Source organism: Dipodomys spectabilis, unplaced genomic scaffold (assembly GCF_019054845.1).
Source record: "Dipodomys spectabilis isolate Male_0828 unplaced genomic scaffold, ASM1905484v1 ptg000081l, whole genome shotgun sequence".
Classification (NCBI taxonomy): Eukaryota; Metazoa; Chordata; class Mammalia; order Rodentia; family Heteromyidae; genus Dipodomys; species Dipodomys spectabilis.
The window spans coordinates 9,773,815-9,800,118 of NW_024870758.1; the positions used below are offsets into that span (position 1 = coordinate 9,773,815).

The 26,304-nt window shown below is 36.2% G+C and overlaps 1 protein-coding gene across 3 annotated transcripts in view; it reads left to right on the forward strand.

The window, feature by feature from the left end:
* Positions 1-26,304, forward strand: part of Arhgap15 (Rho GTPase activating protein 15) — a 655,060-nt gene that overhangs the window by 428,790 nt on the left and 199,966 nt on the right. For 2 of the 3 annotated variants that reach the window (XM_042683470.1, XM_042683471.1), the window contains exon 11: positions 6,053-6,130. The exons of the other annotated variant lie outside the window; for it this stretch is intronic. In XM_042683470.1, the coding sequence (XP_042539404.1) occupies positions 6,053-6,130 (78 nt within the window). The remainder of the gene's footprint in view (positions 1-6,052; positions 6,131-26,304) is intronic. 3 annotated transcript variants of the gene reach the window in all.

Sequence of the window (26,304 nt, forward strand, 5' to 3'; positions counted from 1 at the left end):
AAGATCTAGATATAAAACTCATTTATGTTTATGTTGTATACACATCATCTGAAGGTAGTTTCATACAATGTTGTCCATAGTTTAGAGTATGAGACAAATTTTAATCATAAAATTTTCCACTTGGGGTGTCATATTGTCACTCAAAAATGTTTTAGATTTTGGAGAATTTGATATTTCAGCTCTTCAGATTATGGATGCTCCAAACATACAGAAATATCTATATTCTATTTCATTTTATCTTTCAACCACAAGTTTAATCTGATATTAAACATCTCTATGAAATTACTAAGGAAAAGTTCTTTTCCTAAAGAAATTCCATATACAAAGAAGAGATACAATAAATTCAAGCATATATTGAACACTATAATTAACTTTTCTATTTGGTAAGATCCAGATGCAGAACATTTCTGGGTGAACTTTTACTGATAGTTTTATGTTTTTATTATTGCTATTTTAGCCAGTATTGGGGCTGGTCGTTCAAGGCTGGTACTCTACCACTTGAATCATATCTACCCATTTGGCTTTTTGCTGGTTAATCAGCAACAGAGTCAATCCTCAGATCTTAGCCTCCTCTTTGCTAGGATTATAGGCATGAGCCACCAGAGTGCCTCAGTACTGCTCATGTAAGTTTTTAAAGATTTACAAATTTATCTCTGGTAAAAATCAGGTTCCTGTGGAGCATTTATGATTCTCAATTTAAAAAAAATACTCTTGCTTGATCATCAGAATTATATGAACTCTTATTTTGGTAGAAATCATTCTTAAGAAAGTGTATGACTATTGAAGGGTTGTCATCTCATGGGGAATTAGTAATAGTTAAATAATACCACCACACAGTTACAGAACAAATGCTAACTATTAACACAGAGTATAGATTAGAATTTTAAATTATATTTTATGTTTCCAATCTAGATTTAAAGTATGTGAACAGATTCATTAACAATGAATCTTTGGAAATACTTCAGAGGAGAAGGAATAGTTCTAAATTGTACGAAGACCTCTCCTGATTTTAGTTCAGAAACCATGTAGGAATTTGGAAGGACAAATAAAGAAAGAAATGCTTAACAAATTAGGCTTCCTAATGCTTGATGGTTCTTGTCAGGGAAAAAGCCAGATGTGCAAAGTACTAGGAGAATGATTCTTCTTGGAGTAGTTCTGGCCTCCTAGAAATTAGGAAGCACCATAAATCTCAGGACAGGGACTGTTGTGCAAAATTCCCAGCCCTTATCTGCAGACTCAAGAGATTCAGATGCACTTTGTTATGGGTCAGGAAAACAAGTAGGCTTTCTGGATACATCTAGCCTGGCTCAAATTCCACATCTCCATGGTGTGTCCATCAGTCTGACTACCAAGAATACTACCTAATCCAGTTTGCAGCTACTTTCATCAAGCTCATCTATACTGTCAAAAGAAAAAAAACTGTCCATATTTTGGCAGTCAACTCTGAGCAGTACTGGTCTCTAAGATTTCTTTTTGGGAAGTGTCTGAGATTTATGGTGGGAATTACTTATGACAGCTGCATTCTTTCCACTGGGCTTAGACGATTTGGTCCAAAAACTCCTAATTGTGTGTCGATCCCTGTCTAAATTTCTTGAGAAGAGAAAGGGGGAAGGACTTTCAAAAATTGCCCATGATTTCTGCCAATGGTAAATACTATCTTGCAACCAAAGAAAGTCAGCTGATAATGAATAAATAAATGATATTTCAGTTAATATGGATTCCCTTTGAGGGCTTTTTGTGACTTTTGTAAATACCAATCTGATTTTCAAAACTGTACAATGACTTAGTTTCATAATGTTACTGAAGTATTTTTAGCTTAGCAGGAACATTTTTTGTCAGTGTCCACAGTCATGTTATTTTCTGGAAAGAGGTAACTCTCAAAGTAATTTGTCTCCAAACTTTACCAAAGCATAATGTGGGTACCTTGAAGACATTGCTCATTTAAAATAATCATACCAAGTCTAATTATATTTCCAAAATAAGTAGTTTCCAATCCAAAAGGATAATGTGGTCATGAAAAGGATGTCCAAATCCATCAATTTACATTGGTTTGGTTTGGCATAATTTTCAAAGTTCTTGGAGTAAGAAGAGGATGACATGTGAATAATTATAACTTGGATATTCCCTAGGCTTTGAGATTGCTATTCTATGAACAATCAAGCAAATATCTAGTCATCTTCAAATCTACACCTATATAACTTCTTTTTTTATACCTATATAACTTCTAATTGCTAAATTTCACTGATAAATTCCAGATATTTTGAAAAATATAGTACCCGACTTTCTAATATGTACTTTGCCATTTTTCTACTATAGTTGTATAATTTAAAAGGTATGATAGCAGGAGAGGAGTCATTTGAAGCAGGAGCCACTTCTGTCAGAGATTATTATCATCCACAAGATGTATGGTGTTGATATCTCTGAATTTGAAGCTGCTGGAAGTTGTGTCAAGTTAGATTCATATTGCATCTGAAATGCTTTACTTTACTCCTCTTACTTTCTGGTTTCTATCTAAAGCCACAAAACAGTTTCTCAGCTGTGACTCAGTTCTGCAACCGCAGTGGTAGCACAGATCTGAATTACCCACCCTCTCCCCATCACCAGCACCCCCTTCTTTTATCCCAAAAGAAACTAGGTTATTAATTTAGGATGAGACAACTTTTTTTTTGCTAACAGTATAGTGCTTTCCAATGGCTCATATGTAACATGTCCAGAGTCATGTACAACTGTTCCAAATGTTTTTGATTATTAAGCTTTTAAAAAATTTTCTAAAACAAATTCAAAAAAGACCAAGAGAAATTCTTTTGTTGTAACTTTAAATGTCTGTAAGAGAAAAAGAAAGGTTTTAGATAATAGGGAATTTAAGTTTGCAAATTGAAATCAGTTTGCATCCCAAGACAACATATACATTTCATTGGCATTTGAAGTCAGAGTCACAGATTTAGGATAAAAATTCATTGTTGTCATAGCACATTTAAAACAATATGAACATTAAAATGAGATTAAAGAAAAGTCTTGATCTGCAGTAAAATTCTAGTGGCATTTAATAGTTTCATATATCATTGACCTCTAATAGCAAACAAAAAACTAATTTAAAAAGGAAACACAATTAACTTTCTGATTTTTATTAGACATCAATTGACTTTTCCTCTTGCATGATTATCTTAAATGTGACTAATTGAGCTGATTATGTATATATATACATATATATATATATTAGGATCTCTCATTTGGAAAACATAGACATTCGTGTTTTATTGATATTTCCCTTTTCTTATTCCTTTACTCTAGATTCCTTCAAAGTAATTGCTAACCTAGAAGGAAAAAGTCTGGGCAATTTTCAATTGGTCAAAGTTCTCATTGGCAGACAAGGTGACATTATTCACCACAAATGGTCAACATTTGACCATGCCTCTCTGTAATTCCTTCTTTGTAGCTCCCAAATTGCTACCATGAACTTTTTTCTGTTGACAGTACAGGACCTCCCAAAATGACTTTAGAGAATTCCAAAACAGTTTCTTAGTGTTCTATGTACAGAAAAATTGAAGGAGAAACTTTGAGAAGATGCACTTACTTAAATGATAAGTTTTAATATTTTATACATACATATATTACATTATTTAAAATCTTACAGGTTAAAGTAAAATACCAAGCATTATATAATAAAAAGCAAGGAAAAATTGCTTTTAAATTATTCATAAATTAATCTTTTAACATTCTGTGCTTATGTGCATAAAATTAAGACCAACTGGAAACAATACTAAAATTAGAAACCAGATAATAGAATTTTTTTAATTAAGATGACATTCACATTTAAGCTATCAAGTGCACACTATACTTTAAAATGAACAAACAAATTGAAGTCCTTGTAGGTTAATGGAGCTATTTTGTACATCAGAAAAAAAGAATTTTTTTTAAAAATTTATTGTTAAGATGTTGTGCGGAGGGGTTACAGTTGCATGAGTAAGGCAATGAGTACATTACTTGTCGATCATTGTTACTCCTTCCCTTCCTTGTTGTTGTCCCACTATCCCTTCCCTCCCCACCTCCCACACTCCTATTCCCCCTTTGCCCCGCCCTTCGCTGTCTGTAGTTGTAAAGTTTATTTCCAATATACTATCCTGTGGGTATCTTTGTTGCAATGGGTCATCCTGTGAGGGAAAAAAAAGAACTTTTTATATTTATAAATATCTGTGTGTTGCTATTACCACTTATGAATCCCTCACAATCTATATTTCTCAGAATGGTTAGAGTGTCAGTAATTTATTGTTAGATCATTCTAGAACCACTAAAGTCACATCAATGAATACACTTGCAAACAGTGAATTCTGTGTTACTTCTATTCTCCCAAGTTACTCCATTATTTATTATGTAGAAGAGTAAAAACAGCAGTGAATTATTACCCTAAAATAACATAAATACCAGTGGTCTAAGTTACATTATTCTACTGTAACCGATTGACAAAATTTTGTTAATTAGAATAGCAGAAATATTCCTAATTTAAAGTATGTAGGGCTGAGGCTATGGCTCTACTGGAAGAATACTTACATAGCATGAGGCTTGAGTTCAACCCCAGTACCAGAGATGGGAAAGAAATAAAAGAACTCATTTCATTTCAATAAAGAGCTTCATAAAACCTTTATTTGTTATATGGTAACAGTAATTTCTTCCAATTTATTAACATTTACTATTGATAATTACAACAATTAACAATGATGTTGCTGCACACCCCCTAGATGACTAGTACATTGGTTGAGAATCTCATCAGGCCTGTCCTCAGATAGCCTAGAGACATCAAAGAATATATACTCCTGCTATTAAGATTATAATATTATATTTCTGAGAGACAATACTAATGCTTAAATGAGCATTTCTCTTTACATTTTCTTGTTTCTCAATTGTCCTGTTTCTTAATTGATCATTAAAATAACTAGATACTATAAATAGATTGTGTCAAAAAGGAGTCATGGATTATACAAATTCATTGACAGGATCAGTTAAATCCCACAAAAGTTTTTAAATTATCTAAAAGTAATATTACCATTTGGTAAGGATTTTATTTATTTCCTACAAAATGGAGCATATTATCAATATTACTTTTGAAATTGCCAAAGTGGTTTTATCTTTGGGATAGAGTTTCATTATGCAGTTTCAAATCATCAGATCAGTAAATGTTACATTACAGTGATCACAGGAGAAACAGAGTAGGATGGCAGGGAATGAGTGGAGAGAAAAAAAGGGGAGGAGGAGAAAAAGGAACAGAGAAGAGTGAGAAGGAAGGAAATGACAGAGAAAAGAAGTGAAGAAAGCACAAAGAAAACAGTGAAGGAAAAGAAAATAACTCACAAATACCTTGACTTATTTTATCTTTTAGAAAAGGAGCAATAATTGTCAGGCACTGGTGTTTCACACCTACAATCCTACCTATTCAGGAAGCTGAGATCTAAGGACTGAGGTTCAAAGCCAGCCTAGTTAAGAAAGTCCATATGATCCTTAACACCAATTAGCCACCAAAAAGCCAAAAAGTAGAGCTGTGGTTCAAATGGTAGAGTGCTAGTCTTGAGCAAAAAACTCTCAAGGACAGTATCCAGACCATCAGTTGAAGACCCAGGACTGGCACAAAAACAAAATGAAGGAAGAAAGGGAAGGGAGAAGGGAAAGAAAGAGGAAGGTAGGGAAGGAGGGAGGGAGGGTAAGGAAAAAAATATAAAGAGCAATAATATACATATACCAATTGTAATTTTTCCCCAGTTTGATCCCTATGTTTCCCTGGGAACAAATCTTAAATATGTTATATAGTACCATGCTACCCATAGCTTATTTTATGATTCAACTAGTTTCAAATTTATTCATAGTTAATACTCAGTGAACTTTTTCATTCGTTTTTTGGAATTAAAATTTTGAAGGTTTCTTAGTTTAGGTCATAGAAATTGGATTTCTCTGTAAAGAAAAGATATTCACTGGTAACTTCTTCCTTCCACATTTACATTTTTACTTTTTACCATCTCAGCTCTTATCTGAACTATTATAAAATATGTACCTTTGTTTTCAGGCCTAGATGTTGATGGAATATATCGAGTTAGTGGCAATCTGGCAACAATACAGAAGTTAAGATTTATTGTTAACCAAGGTAAGTGATTTCCTTAATTCTTTTTTTTTTTAATTAGTTAACATCTATCTCTAAAAACACTACAAGTTGTATGCTGGGTGAACTACGAAAGTAATGATAAATCTTTGCAGGGAAAAAGTTGAAGAAATTAAGAAATTATCACTAGAGAAGTAAAAAATAACCAGTTTAGTTGGAGATGAAAAGAGAAAGGGAAACTCATAGTATAGATAAAATAAATAATGAGTAGAAAGTATATTGCATACTTTAAATGAAAGAAAATAATAAGGAAATTAAAGAAAGAAAAGCAACTCAAGTTTGAAAAAATACTAGTTTATTATGGTCACTTAATGAGTGAAATAAAATGAATGAATAAGTATAATCAAAGTCACAGATGTCAGAAAATATCTATTGGCTACAAAAAGATTTACAAATTAAGGCATTAATATGATTTTAAACAGCTATAAATTCAAACAATGGCAAACATCGGAAGCACACCAATAGAAGTTTAGATGTGAAGAAACAGAATGCTTCATTCATTTAAGGCAGAAATGCAAACTGGAATAGTTATTTTGAAGATATTTTGACAATTTTCTCTGAAACTAATCACTTTCATCATATGATCCAGCATTCACACAACTTGCTATTTCCCTCACAAGTGATATGTTTTAACAACACAAAAATCTGCACACCAAATATCATGGCAATTTTATTCATAATTGATAAAACATAGACTTGTCTAGCATTCACCAGATTCTATACTCAGGCCCACCATTATTAGCACTACAACAGAAATTTGAAGATCACAAAATATCCTTTAAATGTATATTGTTGAATGAAAGGAGTCAGTGTGAAAAGACCACATAAGATAAACCACACAGCATTCTAGAAAAGGACATCTATAGAAAGAGAAAATAACTAATAATAGCAATGAATTGAGGAAGAGTGGGAAGATGAATAGATGAACACAGATTTTGAAGGCAATCTAACAATTTTGTGTTATATGGCATTCATGGATACATGCTTTTATATATTTGTCAACACCCATGAAATAAGTAACACAAAGAGTGAACTTTAGTATAAATTATGGATGTTAGTTAATAATAATGTGCAACAAAGTTATCCCATAAATTCAAGGTGTTAATACTAGAAGACACTATTAGAAGGGTGATAGCATATATAGTAACTTTTGTACTTTGTATTCAATTTTTCTGTAAACCTGAAACTACCCATCAAAAGTATATTCATTACGGGAGACAATCCCAGCCCTTACCAGTAATCACAATTATTTGGGAGGAAGTAAGAAGATATAGTGGTCTGAAGCCAACCTGGTCAAAAGCAAGAGATTCTATCTAAAAATACTTCTATAGTACAAAACGCTGAGGTGTGTCGAAATTGGAAGAAAGCATGATTCCCTCAGTTCAAACTTCAGTACTGAAAATAAAGGTATATTAATTTAAAAGTAGAATTAAGAAATGAAAAATGAGAAGGCCTAGAATTATCATAAGGTATTATTATAGACAATTCATAATGAGGTAGACATCAGACATTGTATTTGTATCCTTAGCATCTTATTTGACCCTCTATAATGCCTTTGTTTATTTCCCAGAAAGAACAGTAGTGGAAGAATGGTTTGGAAACATTTGTGAGAAAGCATATATAGTATTTCCTTGGTAGTGTGACAGGTCCATGTAAGTTTTCCTTACAAACAAAACTAGTCTTCAAAGTTGGACACCGGTGGCTCACGACTAGAATCCTAGCTAGTCGTGGTTCAAAGTCAGCCAGGGCAGCAAAGTCTGTGAGACTCTTATCTCCAATTAACCACCAGGAACCCAGAAGTAGAGGGGGGGGGGGGGTCTTCAGAAGCTCATAATCTGGTTTCTGGCCTAAATTCTAGTGAGTGCATGATTCTCTGAACTGCCTTCATAATGCTTCTCCCTCCCACCCTCCACCCGCCCCCACCTCCACGCGCCCTGTGGGGCTTGAACTCTGGGCCTGGGCATTGTTCCTCAGTTCTTCAACTCAAGGCTAGCACTCTACCACTTGAGCCGCGGCAACACTTCCAGGATTTTTTTTGGTGGTTTATTGGAGATAAGAGTTTTATAGACTTTCCTACCCAGGTAGGCTTTTAACAGCGATCCTCAGATCTCAGTTTCCTGAGTACCTCCATGAGCCACCAGCACACAGCACATAATGCATTCTTTTTAAGAAAGTGTTGGACATTGAACTTGGGGCTTTGCAAGTGCTCTAACACCAAACTGTATCATCAGGCCTTTCATAACACATTCTGAAGTTCTTCACTCATGTTTTCATACTACTTTATTTCATAATTCTTTTGCAAATGCTTTCCATTTACTTTCATTATTTTGCTATCTTTTCTGTCTTACTCTACATATACAAGCTTCTGACTAGATGATTTCTTTGTATTCTTCTAGCCTAAAACCATAAGTCATTTCCTTCCAGAAGCCTCCAGTCTGGTTTCTTCTTTATGATCAGATTACACTGAAGAGTTGAATTTAATTAGCATGTTCATATCTAACATCTAAAATTCCATCTATTATAGACCTGTAGGTTCAATTCCATCTCTTAGGAAGATTATAAGCAAATATACTCAGTAATTTTTTCAGAGACATTATAATTTGAGCCTTAGTATAAAAAAGCACGTTATTGATCGAAATTTGTATTTCTTTAAAATGTTATAACATAAACTACACATACATTTTTTTCCCATTAACTAGTACTAGTTTGGAGGTCTCTCCTTTGGGAAGTTCTTAACACTAATTGATACTTGTTGAAATGTGTGTGTGTGTGTGTGTGTGTGTGTGTGTGTAAGTAGATGTGTTAAAATTGATGAACATTAAGCTCTACCTCAGTCAATTCAATTCAAGTCAAATCACTCTGATAAGAGTTAAATACAGCTCTTTTGGCCAGTTGCCCCACAATTCTTGTTTCTGAGAATCTCTGTAGCTGAGAATGTGTAAAAGCTATACTTGTTAGCAAATCTGACCTTTTGTCTTTCAGAATTTCTTTGCTTCCTGGGAAAAACACAGAGCTAAAAATTATTTCATTGATTCATGTTGGTCCCTTTAGACTTGACCAGAGAGTCCTTTCTGTGGGTAAAAATTAGATACAACAGCTCCAGCCTCATTTTCATTCCTGTATGTAACCAGCTAAAATCATTCTTGCAATACATTTCATACTGAAACCATATCCTGATAAGGATTCTAGGCAGCTGGGCAACACATTTCTTCTACAAAGAAGAAATCTCAAAACAGAAGCCATCCTAGAAACAAACATTAGATGCATTTCCTGCTTTAAAAAAAGTATGCTCAGCATTTTAAAAAGACAGAAAGAAAATATGAAATCTGTCCATCTTGTATTTGCAATCCAAACTTCTGCATCCTCTGAGACTATGTTCTGCTCATGTTTCCATAAAAGTTGACAATGTAAAGCTGGACAGAGGCCTGCGTTGGTATCTGATAGCACAAAATTGTCAGTAAACTGTCTTCCTGTTTTATAGCACTGTGAGATTACAACACATTCAATACAAATTATGCTACATTAGGACTCTTGATACTGGTCATTTTATCCAAGTTGTGTTGTTCAGTATTTAAATTAAATGTATATATCAATCTCTTTCAAAATTTACTATTGAATAGATTTTTGGAGGATTGGTTTCTTAACCTTATTACTATCACCATACCTTTCCCTACCATACCAGGGCTCTAACATTGGAACTTAACGAAGAAGACTATCATGTCTTGGAACAAAGAGGGTGCACACAGTTGTGTGTGTGTGTGTGTGTGTGTGTGTGTGTGTGTGTGTGTTTGTATATAAATGATGATGCAGTCATAATCCCATAAAAAGCATAAAGTGGTATGCAAATATAATGCATACAATTTTGTAGTCTAAGTTAGAACATAAATGAGTTTAACATCTCCTACTTATATTGACACCTTTTATCTCCTCCATGTTCACCTTACACGATGTTTCTTTTTAAAGAGGCTCTATATATACATATTTAAATGAGTAAGCTGTACCCAGTATTAGACTTGAAAAATGAAAAATGATTATAAAGATTTTTCAAGAACAGTTGAATTGCAATTTATGTGTTTCACTAACTTTCTTGAATGCTATAATCATCAGCAATTCTAAATACACCAGTTGAATGATTCAATTTGTTTTGGTATTCTGCTTGACTCACTAAATCAGAAGGAATTAGATACCCTTATTATACTTCCAGATCAGATGACATACAAGTTGAATTCAAAAGGATCACTTTTGGAAAGCTATTCCTAATTAAAACTAGTAATAATGATAATAATAATTATTATTATAGAAACAACTAGCATTTTCACAATTTAATATGTGCCACTATATTAATGGCCTTACATATATAATTCAACTTAATCCTTTCTTCTGCTTTGTAGTATAGGTGCAATTATTATGGCCATTTTTAAAATGAGGAAAGTTTTGAGACATGAGGAGATAGATTGGGAGGATTATGGTTCAAGCCATCTGAGCAAAGAAGTTCATAGGACCTTCTTCTACCATTACCTGGCAAGGTGATTCACACCCTCCAGCTATAGCAGAAAAAGCAAATAGGAAAATTGTGTTCCAAGTATATGTGCAAGCAGGGAACAAGACCCTATATCAGAAACAACCAAAGGAGGAGGGGAAAAGGCTGAGAGGCATAGCTCAAGAAGTGGGACACCTGCCTAGCAAGCATGGAGCTCTGATTACAAAGCTCATTACTGCCAAAATAAAATAGAATGAAGAAGCAAGTCTCACATGTTAAATGTTGTCCACCTAGGACGCAAGTAATGTGGTTAGTAGTAGGCTTCAGGTCTTTCTGATTCAGAACTTATGATGTGCAAAACACTGAAATGATTCTGCAAGTCCCATTCATGAATTCTGGATTGCATGCATATAAAGGCAGATCTGAACCTCTGCATGCAACACACAGTTGTTTGTAACTTTCTGTTTCCATCTTGCTTCTCAATGTTGGTAAGTGATAAGTACTACCATTGGAAGTTGCTTCAAAGGAAGAGCTTCTTGGGAAAATGCCAAACATCACAGTTATGAAGAAGCCTAGCACTGCCATTTTTCTGTAGGGCTTTATATATCTATGTTTGGACCAAGAAACTACTTTAACACAGTATTCTGTTTCAGCCTTGAGGAAAGGCATTGAGAATTCTTGATTTACTGGGCGATTGGTGCATTAGTGTGCGGGGCTCTGCCTTGTTTGTTGAGTTTGGTGACAGCTCTCAGTGACATTTTGCTGATGCAATTCTTCTGCTCTATGCATATATTCCCCCCAAAGAAAACTGATCCATGACCTTAGATGTCAACCTGTCATCAGCCTGTGTCATTGTGGTGATTTTTCAGAATGATCTGTAACCTCTTGGTGGTTTTCTAGCATGGGTACTTTTTTCCAAAGGACAGACTTGAGCATGGAGGATGATGCATAACTGTCTTGAGAACTTTTGACAGTGGGTCTTAGAAATCTGAATCTGAATTCCCTTTTTCCCCATATCAACACTTGGTTTCAGCTGCCATCTAGGCTTATTGCCCAAACTCCAAATTCAGTTCAGACACTCTGTGGTATTCTTAGACATCCTCTTTTACCCTTAAAGTGAAAGAGAGAGAGAGAGAGAGAGAGAGTTTGGCATCCTTTTTAGAAATACCAGTTATGAAGAGTCCCAAACCCATGAGCCAACAGGAAAACAATGAAGCGCCGTGGGAAGAACTGGCTGGGTCTTTTCCAGCCTGGTGTTTGTTAGTACACAGTCACGGACATTTTCTGTAGTACTTGCTTGAAGTTGGAGAAAATTACTTACCAGTGTTTTACATAGACAGTAATAAAATGTTTTTTAAAAAAAACTTCTTAGTGACCCCCTCCTTCACTTTTTAAAACCAGTAGGGATGGGGAAATTTATCAACTATCTTTTGGTCAAGACACTTGCGGGGGGTGTGGAGGCTGTCACTTGCCTGTGTGAATGTTTGTGGTTTTAAGTCTAAAAGGATTTTTACACCTTTGTACTCTGCCTACCTTTATCCATAGAGAGCTTATTGGCCTAATATTAGATGTGGCTTAAAGAGGTGGATTTGCTTATTTTGAATAAGCTAAGAATAAAGTCCACTGAAAACAAACCACTAGAAAAACAATCTTGTGATAAACTACTTCTATATGAATTTGTCCTTAAAGCAATGTGTTAACTTAGTAGCTATCCCTGAGCTTTTCATATTATTTGCGGTTTCACAATTCAATAAAAGTAAAGCAAAGTGAGAAGGAATGTGAACAACTGGGGGTTTCATCACGAAATAGGCAATTGGATAAAACAGAAAAAAAAAAGGATTTGGAAAAGAATTTCAAGATTTCTAGTTCTAGTCTTATAAAAGACCTCTTGTATCATTATTTCTTTGTTGCTTTGTATGTCCCTCCCCCACAGTGTAACCCCCGCTTTCACTATATTTGATGTCAGTATAACATGTGGAGGAGATGGGGACAAACAAGTCGTTTAAGGATTCAGGTGGACCTGTTGCAACAATGAGAAGTACAAAATGTCATGTCAAAACCAGCTTTACAATGTCGGTGGGGGGGGGGGGGGGAGGGGGGGTATGATTGGGTGGGAGGGAGGGGGGAGGCTGGGAAGGGAGGTGAAGGGTAAACAAAGGAGGAGGCTGCAATGCTTGGTAAGAAATGTATGCATTATCCTGCCCATGTAATTGTAACCCCTCTGTACAGTATGTTCTCAAATAAAATAAAATAAAATTAAAAAAAAAAAAAAGACCTCTTGTATCAAGTCCATTCATTTTTCTATTGAGTTTATATTGCTCTCTTATTATTTTTTAAATGAGTATTTCCTTAAGCCTACCTCAATCTCACCAACTACCATAGCAACAACTAAATAAACTGTGTTATTTGCTTTATTCCATTCTTCAGGGCAGATTTTTTTCTATTGGTAAGTCAAAGCTTTGATATTGTACCTTTTTAGCTTCCATGTGACAAGATTATCTTTTAACAATGATTTATTTTCCCATTAATGCTGACAAGACCACTTGATCATACAAAGGACAGACTCTGACCATCTTTCCAGGCTTTGGAGACTTTCTTAGACCTAACTTTTCAGATACATTGAGTCATAGAGCTCAAAGTCTATTGATGGTAAGCTCTGTGCATTTTCTAGCTACTTATAGTATGTATTGTCATTAACAAAGAATCTTAAACACAGAGTTCAAGACAGTGAGCATTTCACATTCATACATTCCTATATGGCTTCTAGTTTTTGCATTATATCATGTATTCCAAAAGCAAGTCTATGAGTCCTTTCAGTTTCTAAGGTACAAAATTTCTGGCTACTCCTTTTAGAGAAAAATCTCACCATGCTTTTGTTGTGAATTATATTTTATAACCCATTGCAAAATATGTGATAAGGATCTGAATTAATGTTATAGCTGAAAGAATTAAAGGCATAGACTGCCATGTAGGGAAAGAATACCAATAAAGAAACAAGGATCTTTCTCCTTACCATAATTCTGATCTTTTTTTTATTAGTTTAAGAGTTTATTTCACCTCCTTGACACTCAGAATTTCACTTTCCAAAATAGGAATAATAAGAAAAATATCAGGATTTTAAGTACTAAATCAGTCTAGTGATAATTATGATTTGCTTTAATTAGGATGTCAACAAAATATATTAAATAAGACCAATTTTACTTTGTTTTCATAGTAATAACTCAATTTACTACTAACATTTAATAGACAAGTATTGTTATTTTTTTGTTTTGTGCTGGTACTCGGTACTGTCCTTGAGCTTTGATTCTCAAGGCTAGCATTTGACCAGTTGAGCCAGAGCTCCACTTTTGGCTTTGGGGTAGTTTATTGAAAATAAAAGTCTCATGGACTTTCCTACACAAGCTGGCTTCAAACCAGACTCTTTAGATCTTAGCTTCCTTTTTAGCTACAATTACAAGCAAGAGCTACCAGCATCAGGCTCAACAATTATTTTTGTCTTATACATGACTAAGTTTTCTTTGATGATAAGGTTTGTTTGTCTAGAAGAAATATCAACCAAATGTAGGAAACTTTGGAGACTTCATCCTGTAATGAAGATTTAGCCCATTACTTATTAAAATTCATGGAATTCCTGGATTGCAAGACAAAAAAGAGAAACAATTTTCTCTTATTGATATGTTTTTATTGGAGAGGATGATTAAAATATACTGAAAGTTTAGATCATATAGAGGAGGTGTATGTGTGTGTGTGTGTGTGTGTGTGTGTGTGTGGCCTTGAACTCAAGGCCTGTACACTGTCTGTAAGCTTTGATGCTCAAAGTTAGTAACCTACCACTAGGCCATGGTTCCACTTCTGGGTTTTTTTGTGGTTAATTGAGATGAGAGTAAAACAAACATTCCTGCTCAGGCTGGCTTCCATCCATGATTGTCAAATCTAAGCCTCCTGAGTAGCTAGGATTATAGGTATGAGCCACTAGTAACTGGCTATTATGTAGATTTTTTTAGTTTTTTTTCCCTGTAGATTTAGTCATTTTATCTAGAAATTAAATCATTTGCAGTTATATAGCTGCCAATCTCAAAGAAAATGCCACAAGATATTAATAAAATTCCATTATCATCACAACAAATCATCCCCATCACCACCAAATTAACAAAAAGTTATTAAAATCTTACTGGGAAATACAGCAAACTTTCTTTGCATCACAGTATAGGCTTCTGATACTAAATGTATATCAGAATTGCAGTGTTTTTCCAGTGCTAGTTACAAATATCAGTGCCAACTTAGCTGCTTACCACAATAAAAATTTAACATCTGAGGGATTGTTAACAGCTCTGAGTACAGCTGAAAAGCTACAATTCAGATGTTCTCCAAGAGATGCTTGTCATTTCACCTGGAAACAAATTCACACAGTTTTTATTGTTGTTGCTGTTGTTGTTGTTGTTTTGTCAGTTGTAGGGCTTGATCCCAGAGCCTGGGCACTGTCCCTAAGCTCGTTGACTCAAGGGTAGTGCTCTACCACTTCAAGACAAAGCTCCACTACTGGTTTTCTGGTATTTAATTGGAGATAAGAACTTCATGGCCTTTCTTTTTTTTTTTTTTTTAATTTTATTTTTTATTTTATTTGAGAACATACTGTACAGAGAGGTTACAATTACATGGGCAGGATAATGCATACATTTCTTACCAAGCATTGCAGCCTCCTCCTTTGTTTACCCTTCACCTCCCTTCCCACCCTCCCCCCTCCCCCCCACCCAATCATACCCTCCCTCCCCTCCCCACTCCGACATTGTAAAGCTGGTTTTGACATGACATTTTGTACTTCTCATTGTTGCAACAGGTCCACCTGAATCCTTAAAGGACTTGTTTGTCCCCATCTCCTCCACATGTTATACTGACATCAAATATAGTGAAAGCAGGGGTTACACTGTGGGGGAGGGACATACAAAGCAACAAAGAAATAATCTTATGAATTCATTAGAAACACATGCATGAAAGAAACAAAAACATTAAAATACATATTTGAGGGTTCGTTTTCCTAACATCACATTCTCTGACTTTTTCCGCTTGACTCATACCTATACTAGATATTGCAAATAAGGGAAACAATGGGACCTATGTTTCTTTGGGCCTGGCTTACTTCACTTAATATAATTTTTTCCAAGCCTTTCCATTTCCTAACAAATGGGGAAATGTCATTCTTTCTGATAGAGGCATAGAATTCCATTGTGTATATATACCACATTTTCTTGATCCATTCATCTACTGAGGGGCATCTGGGTTGATTCCATATCTTGGCTATGGTAAATAATGCTGCAATAAACATAGTTGTGCTGGTAGCTTTAGTGTGGTCTTTTTTGTAAACATTAGGGTAAATGCCCAAAAGTGGGATTGCTGGGTCATAGGGGAGTTCTATGTGAAGTCTTTTGAGGAACCTCCATACTGCTTTCCAAAGTGGTTGAACAAGTTTACATTCCCACCAACAATGAAGTAAGGTTCCTTTCTGTCCACATCCCCTCCAGCATCTGTTGTTGTTAGAGTTCTTGATTTGTGCTGTTCTAACTGGAGTGAGGTGATATCTCAATGTTGTTTTGATTTGCATTTCTTTTATGGCTAGGGATGTTGAACATTTCTTCATGTGTCTATTGGCCATCCTTCTTTCTTCTTCAGAGAAGCTTCTCTTTAAGTCTTTCGCCCACTTACTTATTGGGCAGTTGTTTCTTTGAGGATTTGTTGTTGGGTGGTTTAATTTTTTGAGTTCCAAGTATATTTTAGATATGAGACCCTTGTCCGTTGTATGGCTAGTAAAGATCTTCTCCCAATCCGTGGGCTTTCTATTGATCTTGCTAGCTATGTCATTTGCCCTGCAGAAGCTCTGCAACCTTATGCAATCCCATTTGTCCAACCTTTCTTTGATTTGTTGTGTTTCCGGGTCTCTATTCAGAAAATTTCAGCCTGAGCCAATGAGACCCAGGGTTTCTCCTATTCCATCCTGTAATGTTTTCAGAGTGTCTGCTTTGACTCCAAGGTCTTTGATCCATTTGGAGTTGATTCTGGTGCAGGGTGATATATAAGGATGTAGCTTTAGTATTCTACATGTAGTTAACCAGTTTTGCCAGCACCATTTACTGAAGAGGCTGTCTATCTTGCATTCTATTGTTTTAGCTCCCTTATCGAAGATTAGATGGCTATAGGTCTGTAGGTTCATTTCTGGGTTTTCAATTCTATTCCATTGGTCCTGAGGTCTGTTCTTATGCCAATACCAAGCTGTTTTGATTACTATGGCTTTATAGTAGAGTTTGAAATTTGGTATTGATATTCCTCCAGCAGTGTTCTTTCCGTTGAGGAGCGTTTTTGCTATTCGGGGTCTTTTATTGTTCCATATGAATTTTTGGATTGCCTCTTCTATTTCCTTGAAGAATGAGGGTGGAATTTTGATAGGTATTGTGTTGAATTTGTAGATAGCCTTGGGAAGTATTGCCATTTTCACGATGCTAATCTTTCCAATCCAGGAGCATGGGAGGTTTTGCCATTTTTTAAGTTCTGCATTGATTTCCTTTTTCAAGATTTTAAAGTTTTCATCATAGAGGTCCTTCACTTCTTTAGTTAAGTTAATTCCTAGGTATTTTATTTTTTGTGGGGCTATTACAAATGGAGTTGCTTTCCTAATTTCAGCCACACTTTTCTCATTGTGGGCATACAGAAAAGCCATTGATTTTTGGGGGTTAATTTTATAACCTGCTACTTTGCCAAAGTTTTGAATCAGCTTGAGTAATTTGGGAGTGGAGTCTATGGGATTCTTTAAATATAAGACCATGTCATCTGCAAAGAGGGAGAGTTTTATTTCTTCTTTCCCTATTTGGATCCCCTTTATGTCTGCATCTTGTCTTATTGCTGTAGCTAGGCATTCTAATACTAGATTGAAGAGAAGTGGAGAGAGTGGGCATCCTTGTCTTGTTCCTGAGTTAAGGGGAAATGGCTTTAGTTTTTCACCATTGAGTATAATGCTGGCTGTAGGTTTGTCATATACAGCCTTTATTGTATTGAGGAATGTTCCATGGATTCCTAATTTTTCCAAAACCTTCATCATAAAGGGGTGTTGGATCTTGTCGAATGCTTTTTCTGCGTCTATTGAGACAACCATGTGGTTCTTATTCTTGCTCCTGTTGATGTGATGAATAATATTAATTGATTTGCGTATATTGAACCAGGTTTGCATCCCTGAAATGAATCCTGTTTGATCATGGTGTATGATTTTTTGGATGAATTGTTGAAGTCGGTTGGCCAAAATTTTGTTGAGAAGTTTTGCCTCAATGTTCATCAAAGAAATGGGTCTATAGTTCTCTTTCTTTGATGAGTCCCTGCCTGGTTATGGGATGAGGGTTATGATGGCTTCATAGAATGTGTTCGGTAGTGAGCTTTCTCTTTCAATTTCATTGAAGAGTTGGAGGAGAATTGGTGTGAGCTCTGCTTTGAAGGCCTTGTAAAATTCCGCTGTAAAACCATCTGGTCCTAGACTTTTCTTAGCTGGGAGGTCTCTTATTGCTGTTTCTATTTCAATGCTTGATATGGGCCTGTTAAGATAGTTTAACTCATCTTGGTTTAGTTTTGGCATGTCAATATTTGCTAGGAAGAGGTCCATTTCTGTCAAGTTCTCAAACTTATTAGCATAAAGTTTTGAGAAGTATTCCCTTATAATGTTCTGAATCTTGGTTGTTTCCGTGGTGATGTTTCCATTCTCATCTCTGAGTTTATTAATTTGGGTATGTTCTCTTCTTTTTCTGATAAGATTTGCTAAGGGTCTGTAAATTTTGTTAAGTTTTTCGAAGAACCAACTCTTTGTTTTGTTGATTCTTTCTATACATTTTTTGGATTCTAATTCATTTAATTCTGATTTAATTTTGATTATTTCTTTCCGTCTACTGGATTGGAGTTTATCTTGCTGCTCTTTTTCAAGGAGGTTTAGATGTGTCATTAAATTGTTAGTTTCAGATCTCTCCAATTTGTTGATGTAGGAGCTCAGAGCTATAAACTTGCCTCTGAGTACTGCCTTTGCTGTGTCCCAGAGGAGCTGGTAATTTGTGTGTTCATTTTTGTTGAATAGCATGAACATTTGAATTTCCTTTCTAATCTCTTCCATGACCCACTCATGATTCAGCAGTGTGTTGTTCAGCCTCCATGTGATACCGGACTTTCTTTGGTGGCTTTTGGTGTTGAGTTCTAATTTTATTCCCTTGTGGTCAGAGAGAATGCAAGGTATAATTTCAATGTTTCTGAATTTAGACAAGTTTGCTTTGTGGACTAAAATGTGGTCTATTTTAGAAAACGTTCCATGTGCTGCTGAGAAAAACGTGTATTCTGATGCTGCTGGGTGAAATGTTCGGTAGATGTCTGTTAAGTCTAGTTGATCTATGCAGCTGTTTAGATCTGCGGTTTCTCTGTGGAGTTTTTGCCGAGTTGATCTATCTAGTGGGGAGAGTGGTGTGTTAAAATCCCCAACAATTAATGTCTTTGGATCTATATGGGATTTGAGGGAAAGTAGTGTTTCTTTGATAAATTTGGGTGCTCCATTGTTTGGCGAATAGATATTTAGAATTGTAATATCCTCCTGAAGGAGAGATCCTTTAATTAGTATGTAGCGACCTTCTTTATCTCTTCTCATGAATTTTAATTTGAAGTCTATTTTATCTGATATTAGGATTACATCTCCCGCCTGTTTATGGGGGTCGTTTGCTTGGTAGATTTTGTTCCAGCCTTTAACATTGAAAATGTGTTTGTTTTTACGAGCAAGATGTGACTCCTGCAGGCAGCAGATAGAAGGGTCTTGTTTTTTAATCCAACTAGACAGTCTATGTCGCTTAATTGGGGAGTTCAGTCCGTTAACATTAAGAGATAGGACTGAGAGGTATTTGGGAGTTCCTGCCATGTTATCTACCTTCTTGGGGGCTGCGAAAACTGGGTTCTTCCTATGGTTCTTGGATTCTCAGTTTGGGTGCAGTTTCTTGGCCTTTATTGCGGTCTTGTTGGTTTTCTATGTGTAGGACATCTTTAAGAATCTTTTGTAGGGCTGGTTTGGTGGAGATGTATTGTTTCAATTTTTCTTTGCTATGGAAGGTTTTTATTTGGCCTTCAGTTATGAAGGAGAGTTTAGCTGTGTACAGTATTCTTGGTTGATAGTTGTTTGTTTTTAGGGCATGGCATACATCATTCCAGGCTCTTCTTGCTTTGATTGTCTCTGCTGAGAAATCTGAGGTGATTCTAATTGGTTTCCCTTTATAGGTGATTACCCTTTTCTCCTTGACAGCTTTAAGGATCTTTTCCTTGTTCTGAGTTGATCCTGTGTGGATTATAATGTGGCGGTGGGATGTGCTATTCTGGTCTGGTCTATTTGGGATTCTAAAGGCTTCTTGTATCTGGACAGGCCTATCTTTTTGCATGTTTGGGAAGTTCTGTGCTAGGATCCTGTTAAACAAATTTCCTAGACCATTAACTTCTGTTTCTAGGTGCTTTCTACACCCATTATCCTTAAATTAGGCCTTCTGATGGTGTCTTCCAGGTGTTGGATAGATCTATCATATTTCTTGGACTTGTCTTGGATGGTTGTATGTTCTTTCTCTATAATATCTAGGCTGTCTTCAATCCCTGAGATTCGATCTTCTGCATGGTCTAACCTGCTGTCAAGACTCTCTACTTTGTTTTTTATCTCTTTTCCTTCTAGTTGGTCAGCTTTGATGGCTTCAAGTTCTTTGTTGAAGCTCTGTTTTAGGTCTTGTATGAATTTCTTTACTTCCTTAATTTGGTGTTCAGTGTTTGTCCTCAAATCACTTAGTTGATTGGTTATGGTTTCTTTGGGCTCCCATTCCTTCTGTTGGGTTCCATTCAGCATTCCCTTTGTGGTCTCCCTGACTTCCTTCAGCTCTTTGTTAATGGATTCCATGAATGCCTTTAGTGATCTTTGTGTGTTCTCTACCTGGTCTCTCAATTCCTGTATTACTCTTTGATTAGCTTCCTCCCGTTCCTGGGATTCCTGCAGATCTCTTTGAGTGTTCTCAGCCTGCTCACGCCATTCCTCCCTTTCTCTTTGAGTATTCTCAAGTTGTTCACGCAAATCCTGTAACAGTTTTTGAGTAGCTTCCTCACGCTTATGATATTCCTGTATAAACTTCTGGGATGCCTCCTCTCTCTCCCTGTCACGCTCATACAGAGTCCTTTGTACGTTGTCAAACTTCTCATTTATCATGTTTGCCAGCAGTGTTTGTAGAGCTGTTTGGGAACTCTCCTCTGGATTATTCATTATCTGTTCTAACCCCTGATTATCAAGATTGGGAATTGAGATACCCGAATTTGCCATTTTTCTTGTGTTTTTCCGGCTTACTCTGCCCATTTGAGATGAAGATAGCACCAGTTTTGTGCTAGAACACTATCTTAAGACAACCATCAACCAAAGTTTGCATTTGTACAGTCAATAGTCTACAGATACAGTCTAGTTCAACAGATACATCTATTCGACATCAAACAACTATATGTTAAAGGACTTCGAACCGCAGAGAAGAATTTGGAAAACCAGAAATTATTAGGGTTAGGGAGAGATGTGGGTAAAAAATAGGAATAGATTGGTGTGGGGAGGCACAGGGAGAGTTAACTATGTCCTAATCACAATGCAGGAAATAGGTTGGGTAGGATGCAAGTAGAGAGAGAGAAAAAAAGGAGAAAGGGAAAGGGGAATGAAAAGAGACCAGAAAAAAAATGGAAGCGTAAAAATTAATGTTATTATAGAGATTAAAAGACCATCTATTTAGAGAGGAATGTGAATGTGTTGAGAAAAAGGGAGGGACATAGAGGAGATGTGAAAAACTTTTAAAAAATGCTTAAAATATTATATAGGTATAAAGAGGTAGTACTGCTATTAATGAATTTAAGTCTCAGAGGTTTTGAATTGAGTAATAAGTTTGTGGATTAAGTGTGTACACAATGGGGGATAGGGTCTACTAGTTAACTACGGGTTATCTGAGGATGTGCAGGACAAGAGTTAAGTCACATAAAGAAGAACAAAAGAGGAAAAGGTGGAAAGGATAGGAAAGTGAGAAGAAAAGATCAGATGTTCAGTAAGCTAGACAAAAAACCAAAAGATAATTAAGAATGAAAGAAAAAGAGAAAGAAGACAAGAAAAGAAAGGAAACACACATTCACGTTATTCCTAAAATAAAAATTATGAGAAAAAAAAAGTTACTGGAAAACAATTATTTTTTCAGAAGAGGCAAAAATTAAAGATTAATAAAAGTTTTAGAAAAGGAAAAAAATTTTTTTATATATCTAAGGTAACAAAAAATGAGGAAAAAAACAAAACAAAAAAAGAAAAAAAGAAAAGAAGAAGAAATAAAAAAGTTCTTTGATTTTTTTTTCTTTGGGAGGGGTGGGAAGAGTCCTGTATCTCCCTTTTGTCTGTAACCAGAGTGTGGTTGGAGTCTCTGGTCAGCTTGAGGTCCTGTGGCTTGATTGGTTTCTTAAGTCAGTTTGTTGGAACAGGCAGAAAAATGCTCTACTTTACCCAAGATTTTGAGATCCCCCTCCCAGGTTAGTTTACTGGGAGGGTGATCTGCTTTGAGAATCACACAAGAGGGGGATGCAGTGATGGGGCTAGGTTCTGGGTAGAGTTGAGGCCTTTCAACAAACAGTAGCTTTTCCCTGGGGCTATTTTGTGAAAAAAAAACTCGCAGCACCCAGCCTGGAGCCATTCTCAGGGTTTCTGTTTTTCAATTGATTGTGGTGGCTGCTAGAGGGAGGGGCAGCCTCTGGCTCTGGTTACCCGGTGAGGAGAGCCACTCCAATGGCTGGCGCCTGAGCTGGGTGACTTTTCCCTGGATGGAACTGAGTCTGTGAGGTCACTTCGCCGTTAAGTTCTTGTGACCTGCTAAATGACTAGTTTTATTCCAAGGCCTGAGCTGGAGCTAGCCGCTCCTCCGAGCTTTGTCGGTATCCAAGATGGAGATCACCGGTGCTGGGGGGGGAGGGGTGGCCTTCCCTCCTCTGCTCCCTGAGAAGGAGTGAGGAAGTCGGGCTTCTACTCACGCCAAGTCTTGGATCCTGGGTCGTCTCAGGTCTGCAAAGTGCAGGATGAAGTTGTCCGCTCCTTGTTGGTTCTTGCTGGTGTTGAGTAGAATCCGCTCATCCGCTGTGTCTGGCTCCTTCGTCCCATACTGTGTCTCAGGTATGCCCCCGCGGCGGTGGTCGCTGCCGCGACCCTGCCGCCGCAGCGGCAGCTGCTCAGATGTGTCTGCTTGGCTTCCCCCCTCTTGACTAACTCTCTGTCCTGTGATGGCACACTTGGTGTGATTCTCTGGCTTGGGACTGTTCACTGGAACTCTGAAACTGTTTTCTATGCAAGAGCTTGTTCAGATTCCAGCTTTTCCTCCGCCATCTTCCCGGAACTCCCTTCATGGCCTTTCTTGTCTGGGCTGTATTTGAAAGGTGATCTCAGCCTCATGGGTAGCTAGGATTACAGGTGTGAGCCACAAGTGCTGGGCAGATTCATATAGTTTTAGTACTGAGTTCTTTGTGGTTTAGACTGAAGTCCTCAGTATATCATGGCTAGCCCAGAAGACTTATTCATAGGTCATCTCATGGACTAGTAGCAAAACAAAAAATATAATCCACATAATTTTGAAAGTCATATCCTATTACCTTTGCTACAATATGCTGGTTAGAATCAAGGAAAAATTTCCACCAATGCCTGAGGTGAGAAGAGTTTCCAAAGCATGAGTTCAAGGAAGGAAAATAACTAGGGGACATCTTTGGGCCTTTGCTACAAGAGTCACATAATGCAGATTTTCAAAAAATAGCATTTTGGAACTTACTCATAGAAACTCATGTGAAACAAATAAATCAGGATGCAGACAGCTATAAATATATTTTTTGAAAGAAAAACTCACAAGGTGAGTCAAGTAAGTTCATAGCCAGAATGGAAACCTCTGCACAATATTGAGCTATCTTTGTTCTGGTTTGCAAGTGGAAACATGTTTTACCAAGACACAAAATATATGAATTTTGAAGGAAACAGAACTAGACTTATTAATTCATTTGGTTAATCAATTGTTTAAGCCAACAGATTTCTCTTGCATTACTGACTAATAATTCTCACTGACTTTTATAAACTGAGTCATTATATAATTTAAAAGTATCATAGATACAGGTTATGCTATTTCCTTGATTAAAATTACTGACATACATTTTATCACCAAAAACATTTATAGATTTTTGGAATAAATGAAAAGAAGAGATATCTTACCTAGGGATTTTCTAGCAAAACTAAAATGTAAAAGACATTGCAAAATGTAACAGAATCATGAGAAGGCTACTGACAAGTGTAACATTTAATTGAGAATCTACTATATAGTAGGTACTCAAAGTCAGAGGTTTTGACCCTCATAAAAGTAAGCAAGGTAAATAAAGTTTGTTCTCTACATTCTTCAAGTGAGAAAATGATATTCTCCAAAAGTTTAAGTAACTTTTCTAAGACTACAAAATTAATACAAGAATGAAATCAGGACACAAATCCTGATATAGGATAGATAGGTAATTAGATAGATAGAGAGAGAGAGAGAGAGAGAGAAATAGAGAGATAGATAAAACTGTAAATTTTATATCTAGATCTAGATATATATTCTGGTTGCTTGATTGAAATTATCATGGGAGAGGGAGCAGAATATTTTCTTTGTTTTAATATCAAAGAGTCAAAACACATGTATTCCAGATACAACACTGTATTTACCTGGTGTCCACACATGAAATCCTTTTATAAGAGAAAATCCTCTTTTAAAACATCCTTTTAATAAATCATAACTAGCTGTGAGTTCACCGGGAGTAAAAGCTTAATTCTTCTCTCTCCAAAATAGCAAAACTGATGTTTTGAATGCATTGAAGAAAGGTTTGTTCCTTCAAAATAAAATAAGAGAATGATGGCCTACAATAATACAGACCTCATTTATCTCAAATAATCTTAATGATAGACTATGTGGTTTCCTTCTGTATTTATCAGAAAAAAAAAACTTACATTAAATTCTATGTTCTGTAATCTACCAGATTTTTGTTGTTGTTGTTGTTGTTCGTGGGGTTTGAACCCTGGGCCTCGGCACTGTCCCTGATCTCTTCAGCTCAAGGTGAGTGCTCTCCCCTTGAGCCACAGCGCCACTTCCAGTTTTCTGCTGGTTTATTGGAGATAAGAGTCTCATGGACTTTCCCTACCTAGCTGACTTTGAACGGCAGTCCTCAGATCTCAGCCTCCTGAGTAGCTAGGATTACAGGCATGAGTCACCAGCGCCCGACTCTTCCAGATTCTTATAAAATACCACTTAAATTTAAATTGTATTAAAAGAAACATGCCATATAAACAGTGAAAAGTCCCACAGCCCCAATGTTTGCCTCCATGAAACTAAGCTTGAGGAGAGATAGTAGCTCCTGAACTAGCACGCTATTAGCAATTGAACATGTCAAGCATGCCATCAGAAACAGTGGCATGATTTGGATCACCATCATGGCCCTCCAAAATGTTGCCTAATAAGAAAAAAAAACATAAAGGACATTGTAACTGTATTACAATTGTAAAACCTCCATCCCCTAAATTTTTGAGATAGATAAAGGACATTGCAATTGTATTACAGTTGCAAAACCTCCATCCCCTGAATTTTGAGAGTATGTTTTTTTTGTTTCTGTTTTCACATGAGAATTCCTGTTGCAGTAATTTTGCAGCTTTAATGACACATATATTTATATAATGCCATTCTTCCAAGATGCCCCATGTACTTTAGCAACATTTTCTTACAAAAGTGTGCTCCTGCTGTAGAAGGAAAAAAAAATTCTCATCTCCTCAAAGCTGTAGATTAAAAGAAATCTAACAGTTGTAGACCCAGGAAAGAATTAGTTCATGCATACTCTCAAGATAAGGGTCTGAACTTTGCAAAAATGCAGGGTTAAAGTAAGATTCAAACAAAAAAACTGAACTACTCGGAGACAACAGACACCAAAACCCACCATCTTTTACAGCCTCTTATTGGTCATCTTCCTGGAGAAATGGTAGCAGGTAGATTCCATTTTCTTCCTCTGTGATCAAAGACATGAGCTTCATAAATAAGATTTTATGTTATTCATGTGAAACATATTTGCAAAGCTCTTATTAAGCATTATGTGAGGTTAGAAATACATCAAGGACTAAAACAAGTCACATTTTGGATTCGATGGAACCTCCATGTCTATGTGAATTCCAATCTACTGGCAAAAAATACTAGGATATAATAGTGAGAAAATCTGCAGGCTTCCCAAGTTCACCTCCCTTCTTAAATATCAGGAGTTGTCCTTCTTACTGTGTTTTGTCTATATGATTCTTCTTATAGGCTTCATGTGGGCTTATCAATTTCTGCTAAGTACTTCCTCAGTACCTCATTTTCCCCTCCTAATCTATTGTTTTCATGTCTGGCAACCATGGATGTTTCACTCGCTGATTTTTCTTTGCTCAGGGTATTACAATCTATTGTCTTATAGGCCTACATAATATTACAGGATAAGTTCCAAGAGAACAGAACATCTGTCCTTCAGATACGATTTGCGGATGGCAATCACCACCTGAACACAAATCTCATGGTTTCTGCAGTAAATTTCAGTAGGAATTAACTGATTCTTCTATTGCATT